The sequence below is a fragment of the Nyctereutes procyonoides genome, unplaced genomic scaffold (genome assembly GCF_905146905.1).
Source record: "Nyctereutes procyonoides isolate TBG_1078 unplaced genomic scaffold, NYPRO_anot_genome, whole genome shotgun sequence".
NCBI classification, from domain to species: domain Eukaryota; kingdom Metazoa; phylum Chordata; class Mammalia; order Carnivora; family Canidae; genus Nyctereutes; species Nyctereutes procyonoides.
In genome coordinates, this window is record NW_026575140.1 from 65,451,216 (window position 1) to 65,465,261 (window position 14,046).

General features: G+C 35.8%; 1 protein-coding gene across 1 annotated transcript in view; it reads right to left on the reverse strand.

Annotated features, from left to right (window-relative positions):
- Nucleotides 1-14,046, reverse strand: part of CUNH11orf65 (chromosome unknown C11orf65 homolog) — a 177,098-nt gene that overhangs the window by 33,581 nt on the left and 129,471 nt on the right. Inside the window, exon 2 of the mRNA XM_055304720.1 lies at nucleotides 7,711-7,799. Coding sequence (XP_055160695.1) covers nucleotides 7,711-7,791 — 81 coding nt within the window. The 5' untranslated portion in view covers nucleotides 7,792-7,799. The remainder of the gene's footprint in view (nucleotides 1-7,710; nucleotides 7,800-14,046) is intronic.

Below are 14,046 nucleotides of genomic sequence, written 5' to 3' on the forward strand. Positions count from 1 at the left end.
CCAAAGATTTGAACAACATGATTAACTAGTTTGACCTAAATGATGTCAGAATACATTTTTTTTCTCAAGTTCACCTGGATCATTTACAAAAATAGACTTTCTCTAGGCTAGGCAAGTTTCAACAAATTTCAAGTTATTTTTTTTTTTAAATTTCAAGTTATGAAAATTGTGTAAATAACTGGCTTCAGTGAAATTGAACCAGAAATGAGTAACATAAAGGTAACTAGAAAACTCCTAAATTTTTGGTAATTAAGCAACGTACTTCTAAATAACTCATGGGTCAGGGCACCTGGCTGGCTCAGTCGGTAGAGCAGGCAACTCTTGATCTTGGGTTTGTGCGTTCAAGCTCCATGTTGGGTAGAGAGATTACTTAAAAATAAAATCTTTAAAAATCCACCCATCCATCCATCAATCAGTCATGGGTCAAAAAAAAATCACAATGGAAGTTGTAAAATATTTTAAATTGAAAGGTAATAAATACATGACATATCAAAACCTGTGGGATGCAGCTAAGGGAATGCTCAGGAAGAACTTAATAACTTTAAATACATATATTATTAAGAAAGAATAAATGTGTAAAATCTAAGATCTATTCCATCCCAAGAAGTGTGAAACAGAGCAACAAATCAAACCCCCTCAAAAGATGAAGGAAAACACAATAAGATCAGCAGTTAATGAAATGTAGAGTTAAAATAGAGAAAACCAACAAAGCCAAAAACCAGAGTTTGTTGTTGTTGTTTTAAGATTAAGACAGACATAAAAAAATGGAGAGAAAAAACATATGAGCAATACCACCACAGACCTTACACACATAGAGAGAGGAGATTGCAAACAACTTTAGACAAATAAATTTGACAATTTAACAAAATGAACAGATACCATGAGAAGTAACATCAAAATGGGCCCAAGAAGAAATACAGATTTTGAACAGTCTTGTATCATTAGAGAAATGGAATCTCTGATTAGAAACCTTTCATAAAGAAAACTCCTAGCACACAATGTTTTATTAATATATTCTCCCAAATATTTATAGAAGAAATAGCACTAATTACACAAAATCTCCCAGATAATATAACAGAAGGAATATGTCCCAACTCCCTTTATGAGGCCAGCATATTCTTAATATCAAAATCTGGCAAGGATATGACAAAAAAGTAAAATTACACTCATGAGCAAATATGCAAAAACCCTAAATGAAAGTTGATATAGGCAATTTTCAAATTTTAATGTCTGTGGGTCCTGTTCCTGGGCTCCCAGGGAGACTATACTTTAAAGTCTTTCACATTTACCAAGGTGAAAATGACTAGGCCAAACTTCAAAGCATGGATGCTATTTCTGCCCTGAGCACACATTGTATATCTGCTTCACTAAAGATAATACCCAGAAAAGAGCATTCTGAACACAAAGAAAAAGGAAGAAATTTCCATGGTTCCTATAAGATTAAAGTCATACAGTCCTGCATATACTAGAAACTTGAGATAAGATCTGCAACTTTCTAAAATGTTCCTTGTCTAATAATTTGTAATTCTTGATGTACAAAATGTATATAACTCCACACCAAAAAAAAAACACTCTTCGGGTAGCCCAGGTGGCTCAGCGGTTTAGTGCTGCCTTCAGCCCAGGGCCTGATCCTGGAGACCTGGGATCAAGTCCCACATCGGGCTCCCTGCATGGAGCCTGCTTCTCCCTCTGCCTGTGTCTCTGCCTCTCTCTCTCTCTCTCTCTCTCTCTGTCTCTCATGAATAAATAAATAAAAAAAAATTTTTTTTTTTAATAAAAGCACTCTTCTTTGTGAAGGATATGTATCCTAGGCAGCTATTTTAACTTGGCTTGAATGAAACACACTCTGTCTTTTTTAAAAAAAGAAATTCTAAAAGGTTTGTTTATTTGCATCAATAAAGTTTAGCAGATCAAATCCAGGATATATCATTAGGATAATAATACATCAAGGGGACGTGGAGTTTATTCCAGGAAAGCAAGGTTGGTTTGACATTTGAATATCAACAGATGCAATTCACCAAGTAAGACACGAGGAAGACAGATCATATGATCATATAGTAAATGCAGCAAAAGCACTGGATAACATTCAACACTCAGAGTTTTCATAACAAGAATAAAAAGCAAACTAGGAACAAAGTTAAATTCCCTGAGGTGATGGTAAGTTTTTAGAAAAAAACTACAGGTAACAGTTTATGATGGAATATTACATGCCTTCTGTGTTCAACAAAAGAACAAGAATGTCCATAATTACTGCCTCTATTCAGTATTGTGCTGGCAGGTCTAATCAGTGCAATAAAGAAATAAAAGGTATAAATTTGGTAAAGAAAAAATAAAAGTCATCATTCAAAGATGACATATGTAAGTGGAAAATCCAAAGGAATATATAAAAAAGCAATTAGAAATAATAAGTGTGGGCAGCCCAGGTGGCTCAGTGGTTTAACGCCACCTTCAGCCCAGGGCGTGACCCTGGAGACCCGGGATCAAGTCCCACATCGGGCTCCCTGGGAAGAGCCTGCTTCTCCCTCTGCCTGTGACTCTGCCCCTCTTTCTCTCTGTGTCTCTCATGAGTAAATAAGTAAAATCTTTTAAAAAACGTAATAAGAGCATATTAGGTTGGCAGATAAACTATATTTCTATAAACTAGAAATGAAAATTTAGGAAATAAAATTTAAAAATACCACTTACAGTAGCAGCAAAAATGTCAAATACCCAGAAGTTAAATGAAAGATGTTTAAGACTTCTATACTGCAAACTATAAGACATTGTAAAGAAAAATTTTAAAAGATCTAATAAATAAAGATATGCACCATGTTCAGAAAACTCAGTGTAGTGAAATGTCAGTTCACCCCCAAATTGGTATATTAATTCAATTCAATCCCAATTAAAATCTCCACAATAATTTTTGCAAAAATTAATGAAATGATTCTACTATTTACCTAGAAATGCAAAAGCCCTAGAATAGCTATGATAATCATGAAGAACATCTAAGTTGGAGAACTGTAGTGCCATATACCCATACTTCTGATAAAGCTTCAGTTACTGAGACAGTGTGGTATTGAACCAGAAAAAGACAAATAAACCAGTGCAATTGAACAGAGACTACAGAAACACTTCACATGTATGATTACATGATTTAAACAAAGGTACTCCTGCAATTTACTATGGAAAGGATGGTACTTTCAGTAAAAGTTTACTTAATCATTTGGTTATCCATAAAGAGAAAAATGAACTTTGTCCATACCTCTCATCATACACAAACATTAATCTGAGATGGACAATCTACAACTAAGGCAATTAAAGTTCTTTTAGAAAAAAACATAAGGAAAATACCTCTGGCTTTGGGTTAGATAAACATTTCCCCTAGATTTATTTCAATATATCTGACATGTAATACAGTGCTAGGTAAGTTGGGTGTCTCCCTTGGGATCTCTTTCCCCACTGGGGAAAGGACAGTCTCAGTGGGGTCCACTCAGGGCTGCTTTATGTCAGTCGGTGTGATCTAAGTGAAACCCCTTCTCTTATCCTTCTAATGGGTCTTCCTGGTGTCTGTGGTCCTGGGCTCAGGGATTTTCACAAGAATACTTTCTATGGATAGTTGCTACTTGGTCTTCTCATAGGGCAACTGAGGTTGAGAATGACCTATGTTGCCATTTTGATATTGTCACTTCTTTAGGTAAACACATATTTTTAAAAAGATTTATTTATTTATTTTAGAGAAAGAGACCATATGTAGAGGGGAGGGGCAAAGGAAGGGGGAGAGAGAATCTCAAGCAGACTCCACTGTAAGGGAGCCTGAGGCGGGGCTTGATCTCACAAGGCCAACGACCCACCCAAGTGCCCCTAGGCAAACATTTCTTAAACAGGACACAGAAATCACTAACCATAAAGAATAAGTGATAAATTTGACTTAAAAAAATTAAAGACTTCTCATTATCATAAACCACCTTTAAGAATGCAATGGGCAGGGGGTGCCTGGGTGGCTTAGTGGTTGAGCATCTGCCTTTGGCTCAGGTCATGATCTCAGGGTCCTGGGATCCAGTTCTGTGTCAGGTTTCCTGTAGGGAGTCTGCTTCTCCCCCTGCTTATGTCTCTGCCTCTCTCTGTGTGTCTCTCATGAATAAATGAATAAAATCTTAAAAAAAAAAAAAAAGGAATGCAATGAGGCCTCAAGAAAATATTTGCAGTACATATATTCAGTTAAGGACTTGTGTTCAGGATATATGAGAGATTCCTCCAAGTAAATGTTGGCAGTGTAATAGTAGATGTAATGAGATTTGAGTGTTTGAACATTGGGAGGATAGGTAAAAAAGAAAAGGGGGGTAGGGATATTTATATCTTCATCATATATAATAGGGAGTCACATAATCTTATGTAACATAATGGAACAAGAAATAAAGGTTTAAATATTCTTCAAAGAAATAAGGTAACAAATAGAGGAACTAAAAAATAATCACATATGATACTGGAGGAGAGATAAACAAGATAAGCTGTCAATCATCTTCACAGAAAGTCAACAGGTCACTTCTAAAGTTAGTAAATAAAAGATAATTATGCAAGCATATTATGCAGAAACATAGAAATAACTACTAGAAGTTCTATTTTTTTTAAAGATTTTATTTATTTATTCATGAGAGACAGAGAGAAAGAGAGGCAGAGACACAGGCAGAGGGATAAGCAGGCTCCATGCAGGGAGCCAGACATGGGACTCGATCTGGGGTCTCCAGGATCACACCCTGGGCTGAAGGTGGCGCTAAACCACTGAGCCACCAGGGCTGCCCTAGAAGTTCTAAAACAAAAAACAAAAGTGGTTGCCTTTAGGATATGAGGGTAGAGAAGAGTAAGAGGGGGTAAAAGAAGTGCTTTTATTTGTAAGTTCTTCTATATTATTTTACTTAAAGAAATATATGTATTATTTTGATCCAAAATATTCAAATGTGAGAAAATATCTTCATTTACATTAGTCTATGTAGATTTTCATTTACAGGGCCAAGTATTTAGAGGTCATCTACATTTAGTCATTCTCTGAGCCATCTGAAGCAGAATACTTCTGGACTTAAGATCAAATGTATTCTCTTTGAATCTCAGAACTATTTTAATTATCCTTATATCTGAACCATGGCTTTCATGGTTAGTTTCTTTTCAGTTTCTAACCACTTTTTAAATCAAACTGTTTCAGGGGGTACCATTTTATCTCCAAATATAGCCCACTTAGAGCCATTCAATGTACTGATCTTATCTAATTGATGATCATTTTTATTTCTTTCCTGTTTTTATTTTCTCATTCTCTTTCTTTCTTTTTATATCATTGATTTTCCTTAAATATCAGTTGATCCTTGGTGGTACATTAATACTTAAGAATAAAGGTCTGTGTTAATTTTTCTAGAAAACTAACCTGAGTATCCTGGGTTTTCTTCTAAGTCTCTTATTTTCCCATTGTTCTCACAAATGAATGGGAAAATGCTCTGGGAGCTTTGTGGGTGGAACAGGACAATCAACAGACTATCTTAAGACAATATGGTTAGGTAGCCATCAATCAAATATGTAATTAATCAAATACTATTTAGTCAAATAGTATTTAGTCAAATATGAAGATTAAGAGATATGGAGTGCCCTATCTATAATAGAATTAGCTTTCCTAAATCATTCATTTAAGTTTTTAAGAAAGAGAGAAGCCATTGGGAATTTTTTTTCTTTTAAAGATTTTATTTATTTATTCATAGAGACAGAGAGAGACAGAGACACAGGCAGAGGGAGAAGCAGGCATCATACAGAGAGCCTGACATGGGACTCGATCCAGGGTCTCCAGGATCAGGCCCTGGGCTGCAGGCGGTGCTAAACCGCTGCGCCACTGGGGCTGCCCGGGAATTTTTTTTTTTCTAATAGTAAATATCCATCTACCTGCAAAATATTTGATCAATAGTAAATACCCATGTACCTGCAGCTTTGTGGCTTGAAGTGATGACACAGACAATTGGCACAGCTACACTCCACTACACTACACTACAATTAATCCCCTTGCCTACAGTCATTCTTCTTCCATCTGTTTTAAATTGCTAACTCTGAACTGATATCCTTTCTAGGGTTTCAATGGCAAACCAGCTCTCTTCGTGGAGCCTCTCTGAAATGTGTCTAGGCAAGTATTTTATGCAATTCTGTCCAATGGAATGCTACTATCTATTTTTGATTTTCCAAAATGCGATAAAATTAATCTGCTCATGAACTCCCTTCTCTCTGGTATGGGTTAACTTTCTGTATATTGTCATTGCAATAGGGTCCTGTAGGTACAAAAAGTGAAATGTGTGCTCAGTTTACCATCTTGTTAAAATACACAAACACACACACTTAGTCTGTTTACATACAGGGTTTTTCTACTGAAACTCCCTAAGGCCAAGGAGGTTTTGTAACAAGACTGTCACAGTACTAGGAACATAAAAGGTATACAAAGTAATGTGGCTCATTGGATTTGGATATGGGATAAAGGACGTTACAAATGACAGAAAATCTTAAACAAGTAGGCTCTCAGAAACCATCAAAGGAATAGATTTTAAAAGAAAATTATTGTGATCCCTGGGTGGCTCAGTGGTTTAACACCTGCCTTCAGCCCAGGGCTTGATCCTGGAGTCCCGGGATCAAGTTCTGCATCAGGCTCCCTGCATGGAGCCTGCTTCTCCCTCTGCCTGTCTCTGCCTTTCTCTCTCTCTCTTTGTGTGTGTGTGTGTGTGTCTCTCATGAATAAATAAATAAAATCTTAAAAAAATAAAAAAAATATTATTTTAGTGTTGGAAATCAATAGTTATGCATTTTATGGCTTTGAAAGAGGCAAAAGAAACAAATAATGGAATCTATCTTGCAAGACTTGATTAACCAATGCAAAGGTATTCCTGTGTGCTAGAAACAGAACCATATCACTTCACACAAAATTATCAAACACAGTGTTGCTGCTATCACAGAGGAAACGGAGTCATTTTAGCTACTGGCTCTCATCCAACCAGGTAAATCAACTTGGATTATTCTTTACACCAATGAGACCAGCCCTATACATGATAAATAAGTACATCAACTGATATATACTTTATTATTAAACCTTGTCTTCAAGAATAGGTACTTAATAAATAGTGAATGTATCCCTAACACCTTATCAGAAACCTGATTCCTGAGACAAGAAATAAAGTTTTAGGGATGCCTGGGTGGCTCAGCGATTGAGCATCTGCCTTTGTCTCAGGGTATGATCCCAGAGTCCCAGGATCAAGTCCCGCATCAGGCTTCCTGCATGGAGCTTGCTTCTCCCTCTGCCTCTGCCCCTCTCTCTGTGTATCTAATGAATAAATAAATAAAATCTTAAAAAAAAATAAGAAAGAAAGAAAGTTTTAGAGGTGAAAACCACTAATAACCCTATTAGTGATACTTTAATTGATAACCCTATTACTGATACTTTTATTTAAAGAGAGAGTGTGCACAAGCAGGCATTATCAAAGTGCCTGGCCCTGATCAGGAGCTCAGTAAGGATTTGTGAGGCTAATGAGATAATTAATTAATGTTAACTTTTTTGAACTTCTAAAAAATGTGTTCTTTTAAAGCAAAGGGGGGTACACAGATCTGTAAATATACTAAAAACTACTGAATTGTACATTTTCAACAGATGGACCTTATGATATATAAAATCATATTTCAATAATTATCAAAAAATAAATAAAAAAGAAAGAAACTCACAAGGAAACATTTCCAGGCATTTTGAATGACTCTGGCAGCTTTGTCCATATTTGTAAATTCTGATTCCTCTTCCAAAGGCATTTGAAAATCTTAAAATAAGCAAAGGGGTATATTTAAAATTTCTTTATAAACTCCATTATGAAACTCACTAGAACTCAAGAAAAAACTAAACAGAAAGTTGAATAAAGGAAATAATTTGGATGAGATTTGGTATCAAAATAATTTTAATAAAAATCATTACCTACTATTGATTGCTTTATATGTTCCAATTTGGTTTTTTTCCTCTTATTTAAACAATCTTGCATAGAGAACTTTACCAATATGCTTGTGTTAGAGATGAAGAGACCACTTCTAGGCCTAAGTTCAAATAGTGATTGACTAAGCCAGTATTAAACCTATGTCAGTTTCTCTTGAAAATCCAAGATTTTTCATGTTTACATTCAATAACTTCTAATAAGATATCTCTCTCTCTCTCTCTCACTTACTCTCTCTCTCTTTGAGATTTATTTATTTATTATTTTTTTTTGAGATTTTATTTAAAGAGAGAGTGTGCACAAACAGGTAGAGTGGCAGGCAGAGGGAGAGGGAGAAGCGACTCCCTGCTAAGCAGAGAGCTGAATGTGGGGCTCAAACCCAGGACCCCAGGATCCTGAGCTGGACACAGATGCTTAACCAACTGAGCCACCCAGGTACCCCCAAATAAGATTTTCTTAACCAACATGTGCAATGAGAGTTTCATCCACAAAATTAACCAGGCTCCCAAGCTAGAATTAGAGAGGATTATAGAATTTTTCTTACTTCATAAACTCATAAATATGCTGACAAGTTAATAAATCATGCATTAAATTGTCAGAGAAAGTGATGAAGCCTGACTATTAAGAAGTACAGAAAATAAAAACACTAATTCCATCCATAATTTTTATTAATACAGTGAAGAAATAAGTAAGAGAAGTCAGAAAGTCCTTAAAGTTTATGAGCCCTTTAAAAAATTGCAATAGACAGAAAGGATTCTGGGAATAAAGTAGACTAGGAAGCACCAGAAATCTGTCTCCCCACCTAAACAACTGCACTGCCAGAATCTAATGTAACTCTTTTGGAACCCTAAATAAAGTCTATTGAAGGCAACTCCCAGGGGAAGTAAAATTGTGGTTAACTGTGGTCAATTTTGGCTCTTAGCCAGGTAGTATTTATCCACTCTGAGCCCCAGCAGCATGCAGCTGTGTATATGTTCCTGGAACAACCTGACCACTGCTTGCGGGAGCAGCAGTGGAGAAAAAGGCTCTGTCCCCGAAACATAGGAGATCTGCATTCAGATTGTCAGTTGCTGCTTCTGATCACAGAGTTGCAGACAAACAGGAGGGCACTTGTTGGTGTTGCACCTTCACCCTCCACTGTTGTCATAAGCCCTTCCCATCTGGTAACCTCCAGGGAATTTAAAGCATTTTTCTCTCTCTCTAAATTATTCTCCTCTCCCCTTTTGGGAACCAGACATTCAAAACCAGGACATTCAAAAACAACTATACATATGGAGGAAATTAGAAAGCAAACAGTCATTTCCAGGGAAGGGCACAAGCTCAAAAAACTGAGATCTTAAGTTTACAGTTCAGGCTGATCCTTGACTGATCCTTGTAAACTGTAGAAACAGCCTACAAAAATTCAAAACAAAACAAAACAAAACAAAAAAACAGTAAACTCTGGGGAAGGAAAGAATCTGATTCCCAGAGTTCCTGCATTATCACATCCAAATGTCCAGTTTTAAACAAAAAAAATCATAAGTCATAATAAGAAACACAAAATGATGGCTCATTCAAAGGAAAAAAATAAATCAACAGAAACTGACCCTGAGGGGATCCCGGGTGGTTCAATGGTTTGGCCCCTGCCTTCAGCCCAGGGCATGATCTGGGAATCCCGGGATCAAGTCCCGCATCGAGCTTCCTGCATGGAGCCTGCTTCTCCCTCTGCCTGTGTCTCTGCCTCTCTCTCTCTCTCTCTCATAAGTAAATAAATAAAGTCTTAAAAAAAAAAAAAGAAAGAAACTGACCCTGAAAATGACCTGATAGCAGATCTACTAGACAAATACCTTAAAACAACTGTCTTACAGATGCTCAGAAAATTAAAGTAAGGTGTGGAGAAGAAATGATGTACAAATGGAAATATCAATAAAAAGACAAGAACTTAATATGAGACCAAATAGAAACTCTGAAGTTGAAAAGTAGAACTGAAAGGAGCAATTCTTCAGTGGGATTCAAAGGCAGAGTTGAGCAGACAGAAGAAACAATTAGCAAACTTGAAGATAAACCAAAGGAAACTGTCAAGTCTGAGAAATAGAAAAAATTGAATAAAAGTGAATAGAGCCTAAGAGACCTATGGTACACAAGTAAGCAGATCAACATACAGATTGTGGGAGTCCCAGAGGACAAGAGAAAGAAAAAGGGCAGGAGAGAATATTTCAAGAAATAATGGCTGAACAATGCCAAAGTTGATGAAATACATGAATATTAACATCCCAGAAGTTCAACAGACTCCAAGTAAGATAAACTCAAAGATGTATCCACACTAAGACACATTATAATTAAACTTTTGAAAGCCAAAGATAAAGAGAAACTTTTGAAAACAGCAAGAAAGAAGTGATTCATCACACACAAGAAATTTTTAATACATTAACAGATTTCTCATCAGAAACTTTGGAAGCCAGAAAGCAGTAGGTCAATATATTCACACTGCTTAACAACAACAACAAAAACATCAGCCAAGAATCCTATATCTAGCAAAACTGTCCTTTAAGGGAGAAATAAAGACATTCCCAAATAAATGAAAGCTCTAAGAGTTCATTGCTACTAGACCTGCCCTGCAAGAAATGTTCAAGAGAATCCTACAGGGAAAAATGAAAGGACACTTGACAGTAACTCAAAGTTGTATAAAGAAATAGAAATTTCAGTAAAGGTAAATACATGGGCAGTTATAAAAGCTAGTATTATGGTTAACAATAATTTGTAACTCTTTTTTGTTTTCTATGTGATTTAAGAGAATAATATATTTTTAAAAATTATTAGTCTAAAAACTAGTACTATTGTAACTTTGGTTCGTAATTCTACGTACTGTTTTCTATATAATTTAAAATACAAATATACCCTGGAAAAAAATACAAATATACTTAAAATAATTATTAGATTGTGTTTTGGGGCAATGTATAAAGACGTAATTCTGTAATATCAACAATTGAAAGGAGTTGGGATGGAGCTGTAAAAAGAGAGTTTTGAATGTTATTTTTAAAAAAATTTTTTATTAATTTTTATTTATTTATGATAGTCACACAGAGAGAGAGAGAGGCAGAGACACAGGCAGAGGGAGAAGTAGGCTCCATGCACCGGGAGCCCGACGTGGGATTCGATCCCGGGTCTCCAGGATCACGCCCTGGGCCAAAGGCAGGCGCCAAACCGCTGTGCCACCCAGGGATCCCGAGTTTTGAATGTTATTAAATAGCAGCATTCACATACTTCTCATGTACAAGGGACATTTTCCAGGACAGGCTATCTGTTAGGCCATAAATTATGTCTCAATGTATTTCAAAAGACAGTTTTCATAAAAGTATCTTATTAAAGCACAATAGGAGGGATGCCTGGGTGGCTCAGTGGTTCAGCATCTGCCTTTGGCTCGGTGTGTGATCCTAGAGTCCTGGGATCACATCCTACATCAGGTTTCCCCCGGGGAGCCTGCTTCTCCCTCTGTCTGTGTCTCTGACTCTCTCTGTGTCTCTCCTGAACAAATAAATAAAGTCTTTTTAAGATTTTAAAAAATAAAGAACAATAGGATGAAGTGAGAAACCAACAGGTAAATTTACACATTTGTGGAAATTAAGCAACGTACTCCTAAACAACCAACAGATCAAAGAAATTACAGAGGAAATTAGGAAAATGAAAACTAAAGCACAACATACCAAAACTTATAGAAAGCAGTGAAAGCAGGGTTAAGAGGGAAACTTACAGCTATACACACATCAAAAAACAAGAAAGATCTCAAATCAATAATCTAACTACAACTTATAGAACTAGTAAAAGAACTAAACCCAAAGCTAGTACAAGATTAGAAACAGAGATAAAAGAAACAGAGAAAAGAAAAACAATAGAGTAAAACAAGGAAACCAAAGTTGATTATTTGAAAAGATCACCGAAATTGGCAAATCTTTAGTTAGATGCATAGAGAAAAAAATTACTTTTGGTAATTTAGAAATGAGAATGAGGACATTACTATTAATTCTACAGAAATAAAAGGAATATAACAATACTATGAGCTAGGAGTCACACTTTATAGGCATGTTTGATAACTTGATGAAACTGACAAATTCCTAAAAATACAAAACCTACCGAGACTAAATCACAAAGAAAAAAAATCTGATTAGACCTATAACTAGAATTAGGAGATTGAATCAGTAATCAAAAATCTTCCAACTAATAAAAGCCCTGGACCTGATGACTTCACTGTGAATTCTAACAAACATTTAAGGAATACCAATCCTTCTCAACTTTCCCAAAAAACTGAAGAAAAGGGAACATTTTGATTCTATGAGGCCAATATTATCCTGATACCAAAGCCAAAGACACTGCAAGAAAATGATACACCAATATTCCTATGAATATGATGCAAAAATCCTCAACAAAATACTAGCAAACCAAGCTCAGCAGCATATTAAGTGAATTACACATGATGAACAAATTGGATTTATTCCTGGAATGCAAGAGTGCTTCAATATATAAATATTGATCAATGTAATACACTACATTAACAGAGTAAAGGAGAAAAACCACATGATCATCTCCTTTGGTACAAAAAAATCACTTGACAAAATTCAACACCCTTTCATGAAAACCCTTAATAAACTAGGAATAAAAGGAAACTGCCTCAACATGATAAAAACTATATATGAAAACCACAGTGAACCTGATACTCAGCAGTGAAAGCCTGAAAATTTTTCCTCCAACATCTGGAACAGGGAAAGGTAGTCTACTTTCACCACCTCTATTCAACATAGTTAGAAGTTCTAGCCAGAGCAATTAGGCAAGAAAAAGAATTAAAAGGAACTCAAAAGGGAAAGGAAGAAGTAGAACTGTCTCTATTCATGGATCTTAAATGATAGATCAACATGATCCTGAAAATATAAAAACTAGTTATTCTATTTAAAAAAACCTATTAGAACTAAAAAAAGATGTATTTAATGAAGTAGCAGGATATGAAGCCACCACATGAAAATCAGTTGCATTTCTCTACAATAACAATGAACAATCTGAAAAAGAAATTATAAAAACAATTCTATATATATATTAGCAACAACTAGAATAAAATACTTAGGAATTAATTTCATCAAGGAGGTGAAAGACTTGTACAATGAAAACTACAAAACACTGAATGAAATTAAGGAGACATAAATAAATGGAAATCCCATTCCATGTTCATAGATCGGAAGACAATATTTTTAAGATGTCAATACCACCCAACACAGTATATAGATTGAATGCAATCCCTAACAAAATCTCAATGACATTTTTTTTTTTGCAGAAATACAAAACGGCCACTTCACAATTTATACGGAATCTCAAAGGACACAGAATAGCCAAAACAATCTTGAAAAAGAAACAGAAACAGAGAAGTTGGAAGACTCACACTTCCTAATTTCAAAACATACTATACAGCTACTGTACTCAAAACAATGTGGCACTGGTATAAAGACAAACACACAGATTAGCTGAATAAATATCTCAGAAATAAACCCTTACATATACATGCCAAATGACTTTTGACAGGTGCCAAGACCATTTAATGGACAAAGAACAATCTTCTCAACAGTGTTGAGAAAATTGGATATTCACATGCCAAAGAATGAAGTAATGCTTTTCTAGCACCATATACAAAAATCAACTCAAGCTTTTTCACAATGGGTTTGTCGCCAGAACACAGGTGTCGTGAAAACCACCGCTAAACCTAAACCAAAATGGGAAGAGACTCACATCAACATCGTCGTCATTGGACATGTAGATTCGGGCAAGTCTACCACTACTGGTCATCTGGTCTACAAATGTGGTGGGATTGACAAAAGAACTATCGAGAAATTTGAGAAGGAGGCTGCTGAGATGGGAAAAGGCTCCTTCAAGTATGCCTGGGTCTTGGATAAACTGAAAGCTGAACATGAACGTGGTATCACCATTGATATCTCCCTGTGGAAATTCGAGACCAGCAAGTATTATGTGACCATCATTGATGCCCAAGGACACAGAGACTTTATCAAAAACATGATTACAGGCACATCTCAGGCTGACTGTGCTGTCCTGATTGTTGCTGCTG